Here is an 18,942-nt window from a genome sequence, read left to right on the forward strand (position 1 = left end):
ACAAACTCAAAACAGCTTGAAGAGACTTGGTTTTTTCGTCTCCTCATTTAGTCTAGATTAATCTAACCCATTTCATAGATATTTAAAATACTCTGGGACTTAACAGTCTTATATTGTTCCCCTAAAGAGACAGAGTTCACTTTTGCAGTCAAGTAAAGTCTGTTCTAAAAGAAGTCAGTCTACAACCACTGAAGTCTGATTTTAACTTGTAAGAGAATTTAGTTGTAGTTATTTAGGAACTCTGATTAATTTCACTGTTAATAGCAGCTGCTTAAGGAGCAATATCAATTTAAAGACTGGGATAAGTTTTCTGCAATTTGTGTAATCAATACTCTTACTATAATAATAATCTAATATTCTACAAAAATCCTCCCCAGTCTTACACGTCATCAGCTCCTCGCCTGCATTAATTATGTAATTCAAGTAACTAAAGTGATTCCCAGCAACACAAGTATTTAATAATTCAGCATATTCTTGTAGTGATGCTCACTCTGCTGGGGTTTTCAAACTTTGCCTTTAGCTGACAGAGGAGCCCAGCTACAGATGGAGGGCTAAGCCTGCGTGATCTCTCCTCGCCGAAGGCAGGAAATTAGCTGCGGTGTGTCTGATATTACCATGAGGCGTGTGAGTGAGAATATTAAAACGTTTGTTATATGCAAAAGGTCTGTCGGTGGTAACAGAAATTTGAAGATGGATATCTGAACTGGGCAAGACTGGAACTGTTTTTCAGGTTATCTTGATTGTGATCAAATTAACATTCAACTGACAGCTCAGACACTAATAAGCCATTTTAAAGCAACACTAGAGCACTTTTCCCGCTTCGGTCCCCCTACAGGTTGGAAGCGGAATCGTCCATTACCGCCGTCTCATTCCAACTACAGATCCGCTACCCGATCTGGCAAACTTGCATAGTGCGGTTTTAGCCGATAGAGGGCCGTAAAGCGGATGCAGAAGTGCCATTCACCCTGTTACGAGTTGATGAACCACTGAAACGAGTTTGGAAAGATTATTTTAAGGTACAAAAGAATATTTGTTGTTGCTTTAAAGCAATCAACTCTCAAAGTTACAGATACAGATTTCATAGCTAATCAAGACACTTCAGATTTGATAATATTAAAATCCCTAACACAGATTCGTTAAAAGAAAAAAATTCTACATAAACTAAAAATGTCAAATATAAATATATTTTTTTCCTCTTTGGAACATTTTGAACGGAATCCATAAACCTGCATTTGTCCCCTAATAGCCCCCAGAGCAATGTCATGATATAAAACTTGATTTCAAAGTTTCCTGTCCTTCCATCTACTCTTGAGCCCATAAAATAAAGATTGATATGCCCTCCATGATAAAAAGAGAAAACATATTTATATCGTTTGAATAGGAATAAAAAACGTGTTTGTGTGTCAGGACGGGTTTCAACAGATTTCCGGGCGAGACAAATTGATGTTCATATTCATATATTTTATATAATGTATATCAAACTAAAACTAATACAGCATCAAACTTAAAAAGGATCAAGAGAAAAAAAGGAAAAAAAAGAACTGAAAACTGAGCAATCCGTTGGCTTGTGTGGATGATAAAACCAAGGGGGAGCGGAGACTGACGGGACAATGCAGATGCTGCAGGTGTCCCATCATGTCTCATCCCCCCGGCAGACAGCGGACGGAGGGGTGGAAGATGGGGCAGGGGAGGGTGGGGGGGGGTGGAAAGTGGAGTTTGGGAAGGTTAAGGGAGGAAATACAGGTGGAGATGAAACAGCCCAGACTTCTACCAGGCAACATCTCTTCCTGCTGTTTATTTCATTTCCATTTTTAGCAATTTTTTTTTTTTTATTTCAAACACAAAAAAACATGTTCTAAAAAAGCAGCCTTGGTGTGTTGAATGTGGAAACAAGGGTAACAAGTCCATGTTTTTTTTGTTTTTTTTCCTGTGACAGATTTGTCTTCTCAGTCTCTCGATGCTGTTGTCGTACTGTGTTGTGTTTGTGTTGTGAGAAAAAATCATGACAGAGCAGTTGGGAACGTGAAGTTGTGAAGCGTGTGAGAGGAGTTGAGAGAGAGAGAGAGAGAGAGAGAGAGAGAGAGAGAGAGAGAGAGAGAGAGAGAGGGTTTGGGGGAGGTGAATGTTTGGCTGTGTGCTTGTGTACTGTCTTTGCTCCTCTGTGCATCACGTGTACACTAGGCATTCATGTGCCACGACCAGGCCGAGGGCAGGGAAGCTTACTTGCACTTGTGTGTAACTGGACGTGCATGCCAGTGTGTTTGTGTACGTCTGAGAGGATTGATTGTGTGTGTGTGGTTGTGTGTGTGTGTGTGTGCTCGGTGACTAGTGTGTGTCCAGCCAGTTCATCAGTCAGTCGGTCCTCCTAGCTGTCAGAGGGCCAGTTCCTATTCTTTAGACTCCAGGAAGAGCGTCTCCTGCGGAAACAACTTGGCCTCCATCAGATTCGACCCTGGATCCAACTGGGTGATCTGGGAAGAGACAAGGTGGGAGGAAATAGAGGCAATGTATTAGACCATTGCTAACAAAAGGCTTAAAGGACAATTCCGGCGCAAAATGAACCTAGGAGTTAATAACATATGTGTTCGTGGTTCGACTGGTCATGACTGTTTACCCAAGATGGCACCTGCCTGTACAGTGAACGGTACAGTCTTTATAAACTATCTTTTTAATAAACTGTCTGTACACTTACAAAGTTGTCAATGCTTCAGTTTACATGTAGGGACCCTCATTATGCTACTGTTGAAGTGTGGTGCTATTTTGAGCCTTGTTAGTGGTGTAGAAATAGCGATTTACCCTCTGCCCCGAAGGCTAGCGTTAGAAGCTAATCACCGGTTTGTGCTAGCTTGTTTCAAGCTAGAGACACAATCGATTAGCATAAAAACATGTCCCAGAGAACGGTCGACTCGGTACACGTTATTAACCCCTAGGTTCATTTTGCGCCGGAATTGTCCTTTAATACTAGGGCTGCAATTAATGATTAGTTTCATTATCAATTAATCATTCAGTCAGAGAGCTTTGTCACATGGTGCAACAACAACTCAATGTCCGCAAAACCAAAGAGCTTGTGGTGGACTACCAGAGGAGCAGGAGGCTCCCTGTTCTGGTTGTCATCCAGGGAGAGGAAGTGACCACCAAAATCTAATCCTCATCCTTGAGTCCAAGGCGTTCCTAAAATGTCGCGTTCACGAGAATGGGACGGACGGACAGTCCAAAAACATAATGGGCCCTTATCTTGCACCCGGCGCAGTGCAGCATAAAGCCGACGCAAGTGTCTTTGCTAGTTTAAGACCGACGCAGATGTCAATTTCCCGTCTAGCGCCCACATCGTTTAAATAGCAAATGCACCTGCGCCCATCTGTACGCCCGTGGGCGTGCTGTTCTCACAGGGATGTGTGTTCAGGTGCATTTTTGGCGTATTGCTATCTCGAGGCAGTGGAAAGTGATCGAGCCACTGACCAACAAAAAACTGGTCTAAAGTCAATAACGCAGCATTTCATTGCTATTTTAACAGCGCATTAGTAAAATGCGCGCACACTATGCTTGTTATACACACAGGAACGCGCTACAGCACACAAACATGCAAAAGATTAAAAATTAAAATATTACAATGTGAAATAGTATTATGGAGTTTAAGTGGCATAGTGCCCGTGTCATATATGATCTGCTCGCGCGCTTTCACTCCTGAAAATCTCTCCTTCCTTCCAAAGTACAACAAACGCGCCTGGCTTTTAAAGGGAATGGGATATGACACTCTGATTGGTTTATTGCATGTTACGCCCAAAACACACCTATGATTAATTAAGACACTAAGTACAACCCTTTCGAACCATGCGCCTGGCGCACGGACCCTTTTTTCCGCCGTTAAACTAGCAAAAGTGGATTCGTACACGCCCTAAACGCACCTCTGCCAGGCGCTTCACTCCGTGCGCTTAATCGTTAAAATAGGGCCTCAAGTCTGGCCACGGCTGTAACCGGCGCAGAAGCATACACATATTAAATTTACAATGATATAAAACAGGGAAAATCGGCACATTTGAGGAGACGGAACCAGCAAATGTTCCGTATTAAAAAGTGATGGCATACAATTTCCTGCCAATGGACAAATCTATCAATTGAGTGTTTCCTCACGGTTTAAAGCCTTAGTTTTCTTTTGGCCTTCCACAGTGAGATGCTATTTTCGAAAAATATTTCAATAAAAGTGCTAAGCAAAGTGGATAGAAACACCAGTCTATCTATACATATTAGTGTGTACAAGACCTCAAGTCATTCTGCACTACTGGAATCCCTTGGCGATTGTCTCACCATATATGCCCTGCGATCTAGATTGGAGAACAGTGTAGCTTTACTGCTGAATTCATTGAATGTGTGTTTTGTTAGAGAGTGTGTATTATTCTAACATGTTTTAAAAAAGTCTGGGCAGTAATCTGAGCAGCTAGAGCTTTGTTTCCCTAAGAGGACCATCAGGTTTGTTTTTTTAAAAAGGCTCCAATCCAGAACAAACTGATGAAGTTTACAGGACAGGAGAGTTTGTGTTGTAAAAGCTCGTTGGTGTGTCTGTATGAGAGAGAGAGAGAGAGAGAGAGAGAGAGAGAGAGAGAGAGAGAGAGAGAGAGAGAGAGAGAGAGAGAGAGAGAGACTAGGGGGATTGAGAGGAGAACTCTGTGTTTTTGATGGCTAATAATGCCTAATTTCAGCTGTGACAAAGGTCAAACAGGAACGTAGCTGATGGTGTAGAGGAGAGAAACATTTATCTGTGTTCAATACTCTTTACGACAGCTATTGTCCAACAGCAGAGGAATAATGCAGTACCACCCACAACGGAGCTGATGGAGTTAGCTGGCATGAAGGGGGTCTGACCTATGTTTTTCTCTTAGCTTATGTGAGCTAATCACTGGAGGGGTTGTGTTACATTGGGCCAATCTAACACCTGGGCTGAATGGGCTAGGTGGTGTGACACTGAGATGTGTCCAGGGCTTATCTGATGACTGCTGCGTCAGCCCCTCTGATTAGGGCTCCTATTCTAACCTCACAGTGGGATAATTAACCCGCTCCCTGTACCTGCTGTAGAAAGTCAGGGAGGGTAAGCTAGCATGGTAAAGGTCGACCTCACAACAAGCAGAGTGATCGGTCTGAGACAGACTATTCTAGGGAATGAAATGTGACCTCGGCCCATGAACTAAACCACAACTTCACCTCCTGCAGACTATATGCCAAGTGCCCTATCAGTCTTATTAGTGTCATAAATATCCAGTATTAAAAAAAAAGGGTGCACAAATATAAAACAAATCTAACTTGGTTTTGGTTGCTTCATATTTTTTAAATTCTACACAAGTATTACAGAGAGACATCCTACCCTTGTGTGTACTTTGAACAATCTCAAAACTGCATGGTAATAAACAGTCTATGTTCACTCCTGAAAAACTGTTATTTGAGATAAAAAGCATTGATATGAGTAAGCATTAAAAATAATTAAAGCAATTACGCATTTAAACTTGTGTTAACTATAAAATCTGTAAAACTACAGGGTGTTTGAGCACTCAGAAAAGGGTGAGAAAAGAGAAAAAAGAAGGCAAGTAAATTTGTGGAAGGTGAGGAGGACATATCAGCATCAGACAACCTATGCATCTCCCATGGGTGTTCGGAAATGTCACACCATGTGCACGTCGGCGGTCTTTGACTCCATGTCTTTCATCTCCTTGTCCTCATTTCAACGTGTCATTTAGACTCTTGACTTTTCAGCAGGGTGCCTGGAAGCCCGGTGTGGGCAGGGAGGGGTTACCACATCAACCTTATGCCCCTCACCTAGTCAGCTGCCTCATAGCACAGCAGGGAGCGAGATAAAATGGTGTGTGTGTATGTCTTTATGAGTATGTGTGTGTGTTTGCTGCAAACATATTCCATCCCAATGGTGGGGAAAACGACCAACAGGGCTGCTGCGTTCCTTTTCCCACCTCAGGAGCAGCGTGTTGCAAATGGCTGCCATGCTAATGAACCCGACAGGCTGTTATGACACCACAGCATCAGGTAGGAGTAAATGAGACTTTGGGGTGGAGCAGGTGTGTGTGTGTGTGTGTGTGTGTGTGTGTGTGTGTGTGTGTGTGTGTGTGTGTGTGTGTGTGTGTATTCTTAGTGAAATCGGAATGAGAGTTTGTGCTCATAGTGCACCAGGGAGAGACGATGGGAGGAGAGCAGCATCTGACTCTGAAAAAGAAAGTAGGGAAACAAGATGCCACACTGACACAGGAGACGGGCGCCATCGGTGATTGTTTACATTGTTATCCAATTAACAGACCATAAGCATGGAGGCATCTGTCAACAAACAAAGCTGTTGTTTTTCCTCTGCCTAAGCCATTTTCTCTCCTCCTGTGCCTACACAGCCATACATACATACATATATACATACATACATACATACATACATGCATAAATACATGCATAAAACAGACACAATCAGGCTCTCTGCTTTGCAGTTTGTTTCAACCTTGAGTCAACATAATTTTCATCAGCCAATTTAGATCAAATCAATCAGCTAAATTAGGGACTGACTGTTTTTCAAAGATTAAATTAGTTTCCAAAGATTTTAATCTGACTAAATTGCATATTGTGAAAAAAAAAAGTTTTTCCAGTTGTTAATTAAAAATCAACAGAATAAAAATGGAACAAAATTGAACAAAAGTGGAATCTAAAGAGATAATACAATATCTGGAGGCTCAGCATTAAAAAGACTAATTTTAAAACTGGAACCAATTAAAAAGACAGATGGTGCTTATCGGCAATCTTTGATATTTAGTCTTTATATTCCTGTGAAAAATTGTATGACAAAATAATCAGCTAATATCAACCCCACGTATTTGGCATTATCAAACAGCAGATTTCAACGGTCAAAACCACATAATTAGCACTGAACGTGTAGTTTAAAATAAATACCACAATTGTAAGTCACTTGATTCAAATGAATAAAACACACTGATAACAGAGGAGGCGACACTAAGCATTGCTCAGCCGTGAAAGAAAAGAAAGGGAAAATAAACACAGGCCCTCAAGATGTCCGTTTCCAACATAATTAAACGTGCAGCTGAAATAACGCATTTTTAATGAAGCCATTACAGGCCCTACTATGTTAATTAAAACCAAATAACTTGTCTGTTTTAAACTAGTGTTGTCAAGTGTTTATTTGGCCAATTACAAAAGCAGTGGGAGATCATTATCTGCTGCCAGGAGCGTTGACAGCACGTAGCGCCGGGGCGTGAACAGAAAAGAACAGACCAGAATACGGTACTTCAAAGGGAGAAATGCACCGCACAGACAGGACGGGGGGTAGGACTGAGGGGAAAAACCGAAAAACTGGGAATGGGGAAGAGGAGAAAAGGAGAGAGAAAAAAAAAAAAAAAAAAAAAGGAGAGAAAATAAATACATATGAATAAATAGTTTATGCTTAAAAAATATATTTAAAATTTTTAAGGAGAAAAAAGAAAGGGATGGGGGGGGGGGTGAGAAGGCACATGGAGGAGGATACAAAGGCTGGAGAGCAAAACAAAAGTATAATTGAGCAGGGAGGTAGAGAGGCAGGAATAGAAGGAAAGAGGAGGGGAAAGCTGGTAGGGAGAGGAGAAGGAGAGGGCTCAAAGTGAGGACGGGGGATCCTTAGGGTAAAACTGGACGTGTTTTAGGACAGATAAAATACTCTGCTTTGAAAAATATTTGTGTCTGATATGGCTTTTCCAAAAAAAATTTCAATTACCTTATTAAACACGATTAAAATCTACTCCTTTAACCTCCTTGAAGAATCCAGAATCTATAAATATACAAACATTGTTAAACTGCTGGACACGAGATGTCTCCTACTACACCAAAAAAAAAGTCCATTCTCAGTATACGTGCATTGGATGTTTCAAGTTTCCACATCTCGCTTGTGTAAGTTTCATACTGGACCACGATTGGCTTCCAAACATGTTGTGATGTCACAAAATGATCTTGTGCGTACACGTCTCAAACAGACTTCTGGTGTCAAACTCAGCACATAAGTCGTTCTGCACAGTGAAGCTCAAACACCCAAGTGAAGTAACAATAAGCACAACTCATTTTTTGAGCAGAGGGGTGCTTTCTGCGATCAGGGAGATACTAGCCTATATACGTGGCCTAAGTTAGAGCCACATTTCACATCCATGGTCAGACATGAAGCAGAGTGCAGCTCTGTGAAGCTGTGGGTTTGGGTTATGTGGAGAGAATATTAAAAGAACAGCCCTGCGGAAGCAACTTGGGGCGAAACTACTTTTAAAACAAACCGCTGTAGCTCTTCCTGTGAATACGATTCTTTCATGATAGGAGGACAAGAAAAATAAAACACAGCAGTATAACAGATGTAAAATCTATCTCAGTACAACGCACAGCTTCTTCTGTGCCACTGTTTATTTGTCCTGAATCTCAGGTTTTGTCTAAGAATCGTTTGGGTGAATTCACTGACAGAGCTGGAAGAAGGATTAAGAGAAGGTGAAATAGAGTACAGTATCACAGTGAGAAAACTAATATGCTGGTTTGACAGTGTTTGGGTGTCTATGAGCAGCCAGGCAGGAAGAGCCAACTGACGATTATTATACCGGTAGTCTAAACATGTTCACCGCGAGCTGAAGGAAGAGGACCTCAGGCCTTTCAACAGTGGTTTGTGCTCAACAAGTATCAAAGAAAAAGGAGGAAATTCTTGAATGGAAAGCTGAAAACTGAAACACTAAAAGTCTCCCCCTCCTTCCTCAAACTCGCTGCGAGTCGTAGAAACGGAAAGGGTTAGCTCCCTGAGCACGGCTAAGCCTAGTACAAATGATGCCAGTGTAAGGCCTGCTGTAGTGCTGAAGAGATAAGCCACTGATACCAAATGTTGGGAGAGAGACTGAGTCCAAAAATCAGAGACTAATAGACACTTATCGGCAAAAAAAAAAAAATCATGAATCAAAGACGTTATCTGGCTCTGATGTTTTATTAAGTTGATTTACAAATGGGAATAAACCTGTGTTACCAGACTTACCGATTCACAATATATAGCCCTTTTCCTGGTCAATAATGTAGTAATTTTAGTTCAAAATATTCAAAATGACTTCAGTAGATCCACTAATTTGTTTTACAGCTCAATGTATGGAAATGAAATAAAAAAAAAAGGCTGACGAGGAGGGAAATAGCAAAAGAAAGAGTGACACTGCACAAAGCTGATGAAAACTAGAAAAGGGAAAGAAGGTTTCAACAGTTGTGCAGAATTACAAATGCAATAGTGGTCTATCCTCTATCCTCTGATCCTGGCAGAGCAACAGGGAGAGCGTCTGGACGGGATGGAGGCTTTCTACGCTCTCTCTCATTTAATTACAACACAGAGCTGCAGGATTAGACAGGGGCCTGTGTTCACAGCCTCATACTGGCACTACCACTGAGCTGCTTCTCTTCTGTCTTTCCCCAAATCTCTTGCCTTTCTGTTTTCTGGAATTATCTCCCATATTCTTCTTTTTAATATCTTCTCCACTTGTCTTCTCTATCCTTTTCTCTTTCAGACTGTTTCTCTGATTAAATCTTTTCTTTGTTTAAGCTTTTGCCTTCTCTGTTCTCTTTTTTTGACTAGTTCTGCAGTCACCATCCTCTCCTCGCTTCTCTACCCCTTTAATCCTCCCATCCTGTTTTTGCCCGAATTTCTTCTGCGATGCAGACACATCTTTATCTCTGTCTCAAACACATGTTTACTCTTGATTATAAAGAGACAACTGTGAATCCTTTAAGTGACAAAGTTGTGAGTGGGGCATGTGTTTGCTTGAAAATATTTGTGCATGTGTTGAAGTGTGTGATTGTGACGAAATGAAGAGTGTGAGCTATGCGTTAATGTGTGTGTTAGTTTGAGGTGTTTGTGCCTCGGCGGTCTCCACAGACTACGATGGCACACTGCCTGGGCAAGCCACACACACACACACACACACACACACACACACACACACACACACACACACACACACACACACACACACACACACACACACACACACACACACACACACACACACACACACACACACACACACACACACACACACACTTCTCTCTTGATTAATGGAAATCCCATTTTTGTTTCCAGCAGCATGGCTAATTAAACTGGTAGTTAAAATAGAGCTCATTAGCTCTCTACCACAGAGTGCGGCGACCAGGCGCTCTAATGACTGGTTGTAGATGGCTACTGGGCGTCAGCAGAAGAGCCATAGAGAATACTACTGTTAATGCTGACAACTGTATCCTAATACAGTCATAGTGTACTGTATTCACAATAGACTGATGATACTAATTAATATGCACTGAATAATACCTGTGCGCAGGTGGATGGATAAACAGTTGGCTTAACTTGCTCCATCACAGGTACGAGTAAACAAAAGCAGCGACACATGAGTGCTGCTGCAGCACACAAACAATCAAAAACTATGATGATAAAAAGCAAGAGGAAACTAAATCATCAATCAGCCACAACAGATTGTCTTTAACTCTTGTCCCTGCTGCTCTACACTCTCCGCCATCGCCTGAGGTTCAGCCCAGGCCCAAATGGAAAAAAAAAGCCAATTACAGCTGTGGATCTCTCCAGCAGAGAGGTTAGCTGTGGCCGAGAACACTTCATAACCTGCTGCTACTCTTCTGCAGTAAGGATGAATTTAGCACTTGTTTATGTCGGCAGAGAACCGTTATTAAGACGGCAATTGGATAACAGGAGAATTCAACTCCCTTCACCTCCCTAAATAAGACATCTTCCATTTCCCTCTCCACTTGTGATTTGAACAGCTTGCTTGCGTTGGTCTTTCAAAGCCCATTCACCTGACATATATAAGCAGAAGGGGTTAATTATGTTGTAAACGAGCTGGCTTTCTAAGTAAGAAAGAAAGGTATACCACTCACATTTCTACGAGGGAAGGTGGTGAGGAGCTTGAACTCTTCAAAGGGGTATCCTTTGGAGGCCACAAAGTCGAAGAGGACCTGAAGCTTACAGCTGACCTGGAAACGCCTTTCCAGAAACTCGCCGCTTGGTGTGCGGATTCGCAGTTTGCTGATTTGCTCTCCTGAATCCTCGGGCTCTGGCGGTAGGGCCTGCTCCAATGACAAGCGGATTGCCTGATGGCGTGGAGAAAATCCAGCATTTAGGTCAGTACAGCACATTGACAATTGTCAACACCTCAGAATTATTATTGTTTAAAGGTAGACTTCCTTGTTTGTAGAGGACAGACGTAACATAGGAATCATGAATTCTGTGATCACACTGGACAAGTGTAGGTGAAGAAGATGCAAATACAGGCCAAGGACTCCTCCAACTTTTAGAAATATAACACAAATGTGAAATATATTTCCTCTCTTCACAAAATAACGCATACTCTATTCCATTAATACTAATACATGAAAATGAATCAAGGAGATGAAAAGACTAACGTAAAGCATGAACATTTTTTTCTAGATAAAGTAGTGATTCGCTGTGTTGAGTGAGGGCAGAGATGTTAACATACAGGTGCTGGTGGGATGCAGCTGTCAATACCGGTGCTGCAATTATTTATTTTTTTAGCTTTACAAAGTCTCTCTATATTTCTTTCTTTTTACAGTTTGTTGACTGCAGAGTCAGCATAAGTAATATTGTGAGGGAGCAATAATAAAAGTTATTAGGTTAATATTAAAATTGTTAAATTTAGTGGACCATTTAGTTCTTGATTACATCTTCTAATTTATTTTGTTTATTTGTATGCACATTTAAAACACCATGGCAAAAGACAACTAACTGAATAAGTGCAGGAGAGGAAGAAAAACTTAAACAAAGTCTCCTGGAATACAAGAAACAATCTGAGATTCAATAAAGTGTAACGATGAAAAAAACTGTCTTGGCTCTCTGTTTATAGTAAAACCAGAGATTCAACAGTAACACTGGCAGTGATGAAGATGACGACACACTATCCAAACAAGTATGAAAGACAAGCCAAGAAGTTGCTCCCAGAGTCTGATTGCCTCACATTAATTAAAGGATCTTCTTGTCCTGAGAATGTTATTGAATTAGTTGCCCTGTGTCTCACCCTGTTCCCTGTAGCCTGGTGTAGCTCAGAAGGTTGCCAAGTAGCATTTCAGTATGTTGAAAATGGCCAAGTGTTTTCCTGCTGCTTCATGCTTTCTTACTGTTGCTCAGTCTGTTCGGGAAATCTGAGATTGTGCCCATTGAATATCTCAGTGTGTACCACAGATAGTTTAAAGCTTATCTTAAAGAAACAACATTTGGTAATACTGTCTACACCAGAGTGAGAGTGTCTTATAGTCAAAGACAACCATCAAATTGTCATCTTCCACAGTAAAGGTAATCAGCTCTCCTGTTAATGGGCTGCTATTACAAAAACCGCGCTTCAGCCGCTCCCTGGAGCCTTCCTCTTTTTACTGCTCCTGCCCCTCCTCCCCCCAGCTTGTTGTTCCTGTTTGGCCAGCCGGGGAGCATATGCTGTGACAACACGCCCCGGCTTTATTTACACACCATAATGCAATTATATTTCATAAGAGTGTACAACAGTAGCTCATTAGCAGCTTCTGGTGTTGGGTGGGCAGGGTAGCGCGCGTGCCGCTCCACCATCAGCTCCCACAGGTATAAGAGCTGATGCTGACTGAGTTAAAGGGGCCCGCAGGGAAAGACTTACACACAAATACACAAATAAAAGACAGGATTGTGTGTGGTGGTGGTGATGGTGGTGATGGTGGACCTACAAATGCAGACAGGCAGTGAACCACAGACACAAGCATAAACCCCGGCACTCGTAGAGATAGCGTCCCTAAAGAAACCACAGGACACACGTCTGGTCGGGCCTCGGGACAAAGCTGCTCCACACAAATAATCGGGAGCATCTATCCATCCATTTATCTGCCTCTCTAGCTTCGCTCGGCTAACCACAAAAAGCAAACAGATGACGGGTGGGGTAGGGAGAAGGGCACCTGACAGCCGCACAACTGTATGCTAAGACCCCTGAAGGAGGTAAATAGTAATGTTAATCTACATAGGCACAAGCACATACACCCCCCCCCCCCCTTCAATTCACCAGCTCCTACTTTTATCTCACTCTTCTTTGCACAAAGGCACAAAATCAGAGAAAGCATTCCTACTAGCATTGTCCGTTCTCTGGTGGCAACTGATGTTTTTGTTGTGTCTGCATATTCTGTCATATACACTACTATCTTACTACCTCAGAAGACTCAAATTTATACTTGAATAGGAATATGTAAATACATTTCTTTTTATTAAATATTGATTTCTCCCACTTTACTTACTATCTATTGTAGAAAATGTAATGTCCAATTCAAGCTGCTAGTGAATTATTGTTAATTTCTCACATTACTAAAATTTAAAGCTTTGTACTTTCCTATGCATGTTTGTATTCTTTTTCCATCCAAAAATGTATCAAGAATGAAATCAATAAGTAGAATAACTGATAACTTTTTCAATGCCAATTCCCAATAGACTTTCTGTGTTTGCCTGTCAGTGTCATTGTGGACCTAAGCTCGTCAGAACTAGAAGTACACACAACAAAATGCAGTACGGTGTTGTGATAAAACCAAAGGGCACCCATATCCCATTTTAGATTAATTTAGGTCCTGCTTAACAGTTTAAGAAACTTAAGTTGCCATTGTCCGGGTCCAGCAGCTGTTGTTGGCTCTCATATTTAGGAATATCTAGACTGTTGCACAAGCACAACACTAGAATGTTAGCACAGGAGACACCATGGAAACCACTGAGCTTGAGCAGAGACAATTTATGTAGGTAGGAGACACAAGGCCAAAGTGGCTATTGTTGTTTAAAATACACAAGTGTGCACACACAGTTTGGTTAGTGAACTACAGTGATATAATTAGGAAGGCCTGACCAGGGGCTCATTTGTTGTTGTCTGTTTAACTTAAGTGACAAATCACCTGAGCGAGCCGGGTCACCCAATACCTCTCAGTGCCCTGAGGCTCTCTGCTTTTGAGTAAACAACAATCAGCAGGACTACACTGTATTACTATAGACTGTATTACAACATTGGTGCCATTCTCACAGACAATTATTGTTTTTCCTGCATGCGTGACAGTGTACGTGTCTGCCTGTGTGTGTGTGTTTGCCCCCTCTTCTCATACAATAATTGTTTTCAAGTGAATATGTGTGTTTGCTTAGGTTGTGTGTGTGTTTGTACTCAATCCTGTGTAGATGAATTGCCTCTTGTCTTTTGTACACTTGGGTTTCAATATAAGGCTGTGTGCTATACCAATGTAAAGCAGTCAAATAGAACAATACCTGTGTGTATGTAAGGTGACATTAACAGGGGCATGCCTCACTGTAATTAGGATATTTAATTCTTCTGAAATGGCTGTATGCCTGTTCACCCACACTACACACGCTCCACAGACAGGCTTCACCAAGACCACAATCTAATTGACTCATTATTGTGAAGTGAGAGCAAGACAGATAAAAAACGACAGCAGAATGGCACAATCACTGTGTGCTGGCAAAACGTATCACTGTTCAGCCCTGCACTGATGAAGTTGGAATATTAATTTAGGTAATTTGCATAATGTGTATGGCTGTTTTTCTCACCTCCTTCTCCTCCTCCTGCTCCTTTCTCATTCGTTCCAGGCGAACCTGCTCAGCCTCTTCTCTCTCTTGGGCTTCTCTCTGAAAAACAAAGAAACAAAATGCTGAATACCGTTACTATGTTTCCCACTGGTTGTCAACTTTCTGAAATTTAATTAAAAAAAACTATATAACTTCGTTTTTTAGACACTCAAGTATCTAAATCTAATACAAGCTAATGACATGACACAAAATCTGAAAAAAGTAGGAAATCCTCACATTTCAAAAGCTTAAAAAGACTTAAATCCTAATCATCGATTATCAAGACAGTTGCCAAATAATTTTCTGTCAATTGACTAATCAATAAATCAAGTAATTGTTTCAGCCCAATGTATTTCAGACAGTGGCTGTTTTATTAGCTACACAAATGAGTTAAAATCGTACAATAAAAAATGAGTTAAAAATCATAGTAGTGGTTAAAGTATACCACAACTTACTCAGACCCCAGTGTATCAAGTAGACAATTTGTTTTTTAATTTTTTAAAACACCTTTTTGCGGTCAGCCTCTAAAGACACACGGTAGGCCTCGTCCTGTTCCCTTTTCACCGTCTCTCTTGCCTCACGCTCGTCCTGGGTGGAGAGAGGGAGAAAGAAAGTGGGGCCCATTAACTAACAACATAATAAAAGGACACACAAGGACAAAACATTTAAGCTGAGGTGCGGTGTGTGGGAGCCAGAGAGAACCAAGCAAAAGAAAATGCAGCATGTCAAGTGTGGTTACGTACAAACACCAGGTATGAAAGAGTAGCACCAGAGGGGATTCATTGTGACCGGGCTGTCATTTACCAGACCCTGAGCCTCTTTTATGTTTCTTCATCTCAGTTTCATCATCCCTTTCTCTTTCATTCACTCTGCCTCTTTCTTCCTGTTTGTACAGAGGGAAGGGGACTAACGGCCCTTCTCTTTCTACCTGCTGTGGCTACAAAGTGTTTTATAAAGACTGGGACTAAATACGAGTGTCCATTGTGTTAACATTGCACGGCCATTGGTTTTCTATTTTCTGAAGGCCCATGCTGTGTGCCAACCTGGATATGGCAAAGTAAGCTTATTGTGATGATCAGAGGGCTACTGTGCAGCTAGGCAGTGGCTAAGCAAAAGGACAGTGTGTATTGTTGTATTCAATCAGAAAATGCAAAGGATACATTTGTGCTTTTGGCCCGCATAATAGATGGACTTTGAAAGGAAACTGTAAAAGAATAGTAGAGAGGGACAAAGGCATCAAAAGTGGCCACCTTCAAAAGACTGGCCCCGAGTCACGCAAACAAGTCGCACAGTAGTCCATGTCTGATACTCATTTTGTAATGATCAATTGTAATGCGTTTTCAAATGCACCATCTGCATTGAATAACATAATGTGCATGAGAGGCATAATGTGAAACATTAATCTACCCTGTAAATGCTCAAACACAATATGATGTTAAAGACCTTATCTTTGGAGGGAAAGAACAAACCGATTTGCCACATCTACAGTATATCTTGGCTACTAATCAAGTTTGCTAGCCATGTGCTGTCTTATAGTGGTGCTAATAAACTCCTATTTTAGTGGTCAGAAGTCAGAAATGCAAGCTGTCACACATTTAATGTTTGCTCAAGTGTTGCAAAAAACAGTTTTTAATTCAAACCAAGTGGCTTGGAGCTACTGTAATTGGGCCATATTGTATATCTAATTATTTGCTGTTGGGCAGTACTGTGGCTCACTGTCACTTCACAGCAAAAAGGTCCAGAATTAAATCTGGTCTCTTTCTGTAGACCTTACTCCTCTGATGTTGGGTTATATTTCCCCTGGGTGCTTCAGTTTCGACAAATACAAAAACATATGAATGTTTGTTTCTCTTGAACGTTGGTTCATTTTAGCTGATGACCTGAGCTGAAAATAGCCTATAATGCTGACAGATGCAGACCACAGAACCTGCAGTGAGTCGTCAGTCTGTTACAAACTACTAAGCTAAAACACAGACAACCATAGGAATGGCTGGCGAGTCAGTAAGGTTGGTTGAAGCCACAATGTGGCTGTCCAGCTGCTCCATTTCCAGACAGACACAAAAGTCACTGTCAAAGTGGAATGTCTGGATATGGTGGATGTCTGTGTTTGTGTCTGAGTTTGTCTTTTGAAAGGTGAGATGAAAAAAAGGAGAAAAACAGAAAGAAGACAAAGGGAAGGGAGCTAGGGAGAGTGGGAAATACACAAACACCTCAGAGCTGCTACAGTGAAGATGGGATTAGTCCAGTATCAAGGCTGACTTCACCTTGGAGATGGGATAGGTTCTGTCAGATAGAGGATATACTAAAATCCGGTTGTTATTGGTACTAATCATGAATAATCACACTGGAAAATTATGCTTTCATCATCACTTATACTCCCTACACTGTCTTTTTTTTTTTTTACATTTTCACAAGCTATTTCCTTCTGGCAGGCCACGCCTGGGTAATTATCACACTTTAATATCTTTCAGAACAGCTTTACTAAACTACTGTGCCATGGTTAGTCAGATTTCCTATTTCTCTGACAGATCTTAAGACAGTTGTTGCAATGGTTATAAAAGTGATGATAAAGCAGTAATGAAATACAACTATTTTGTGCAGATGTCATAAGAAAAAGACAAAATCAAATCAGCTTGTAAGAAAAGAAACATGCACAATTATTTAAAACAAAATTATTTTAAGATGACATAAGAGGCATGTATGGTACTTTATTAAAACTACAAAGTGTAGTTTCAATATTTAACAATATTACTTAATAAGGTCAATACACAATGTAAGGTAGTGACCCAAGTCCTCCAGTGTGAAAAGGGCTGGGTATTGAATGTCAATACTTTGTTGGTAGCAAGCAAAGTGTGTCTGTAGCACAGAGTATCGGCTGGCATAGAAAGTCTGCTCAAATTCTTGTTTACTCATTCTGTGATCAGCCAGGTTCTCATTTAAATGTAAGTTTTAGACTGTTTAATTTCGGCAAAGTTCTTGTACGGCAGCTTGTGTTTAGACAACATTTAATATTTGAAAACTTATGTTATTTGAAAAACTGGGTTTTGTAGAAAAAACATGCTTATATTTATCAAAATAAGGTAAAGGGAGAAATATTCTTTTGTTATCTGTACTCGGGTATTCATTGGTACTAATACTGAAAAATGAAATGATAGCCAGCCTTAAGTGTGAACCTACAGTACACTTCATGAATCACAATCTGATCTGACACATGTACGTGCTCTGAATACCTCCTGTCGCTTCTTGTCATTGATGATTATTTGAAGTGTGACAAATCCAAAATGAAGCCAGATAATTGTAGCGATAATAAAAACACAAAGGGAAAGCTGTCACTCAATACTCCATAAACCACTTGAGGAAGTCTAACCCTCAGGGTGTATGTGTGTGTGTGTGTGTGTGTGTCACACACACACCACGGTTCCCATAACTGAAATGCTTTGACTATCACATTAGCATTGTTGGACAGGCTGTTTGGTTGACTGAATCTTTAACTGTTTAATTTTTATATGGTGTGACACCTGTCATCTATAGATACATTAGTTAAAAAAGAGACACAACAATGTAAGAGAGAGGCTGACAGAGTGTGGGACTAAGAGAGACAATCTCACAGTTAGTATGTGTGATACGTAGGAAGAAGAATAGGGTCTTATTAATGATCATAAATCTATCTTAACTTTAATCTCTGTGTATCTTATTAAAAAAACAATTTAAAACTTGTTAGTCTACAAGGGGACTATTCTATATTGTTTCAAATTCCTAAACCTCTGACCATAAGTTGTTAAAAATTAAAGAGAAAAGAGCATGGGAAGATTACTCCAATACTCAGCTGACTGAAAATCTGTCTGGACAGAAACACATGGCCAGTGTCATTCATTGTCATGTTTGACGTCACTGAGTAAACACATCAGTAAATGGTTAAGAGGGTCAGGTGAAAGTATATGAAAGTGAGGGGACCTCCCTGTCATACTGTCCCAGATTCCTGTCTATGACATGAAAAGACTCCCACCACTGTTGCCTCACTTTCTTTTATGGAGTGTATCCCTCAATGGTGTTTGTCCACTTTCTATTGGAGTAAAAGACTGTTACCTACACACTGGAGTGAATGGAAGACGAGTCCTGTACCTTTTCAAAAACCAGAGAGTGTAGTTGGCACATTGAACTAGAACTAAAGGGGAATGAGGTGAAATGGTCAAGTATTCTCTACTTGTCATTACAAGAATGCCACAGTTTAAAAATGGTGTCTGATTTGTCTCAGCATGTTGCAATTTATATCTAAGCAGGATGTAGAAGACTGGCTCAACTGTCCCACCAGGGCTTTTGAATGTGGC

General features: G+C 40.9%; 1 protein-coding gene across 3 annotated transcripts in view; it reads right to left on the reverse strand.

Annotated features, from left to right (window-relative positions):
- Window positions 1–1,976: 1,976 nt before the first annotated feature.
- Window positions 1,977–18,942, reverse strand: part of faf1 (Fas (TNFRSF6) associated factor 1) — a 75,372-nt gene continuing 58,406 nt past the window's right edge. For 2 of the 3 annotated variants that reach the window (XM_028588011.1, XM_028588010.1), the window contains exons 16-19: window positions 15,122–15,202; window positions 14,597–14,674; window positions 10,912–11,124; window positions 2,388–2,471 (exon numbers count right to left, since the gene is read on the reverse strand). In XM_028588011.1, the coding sequence (XP_028443812.1) occupies window positions 2,388–2,471; window positions 10,912–11,124; window positions 14,597–14,674; window positions 15,122–15,202 (456 nt within the window). Of the gene's footprint in view, window positions 2,472–10,911; window positions 11,125–14,596; window positions 14,675–15,121; window positions 15,203–18,942 lie in introns of all 3 variants that reach the window. The other variant, XM_028588009.1, reaches the window with a different exon arrangement.

This window comes from Perca flavescens, chromosome 9 (assembly GCF_004354835.1).
Source record: "Perca flavescens isolate YP-PL-M2 chromosome 9, PFLA_1.0, whole genome shotgun sequence".
Taxonomy (NCBI): domain Eukaryota; kingdom Metazoa; phylum Chordata; class Actinopteri; order Perciformes; family Percidae; genus Perca; species Perca flavescens.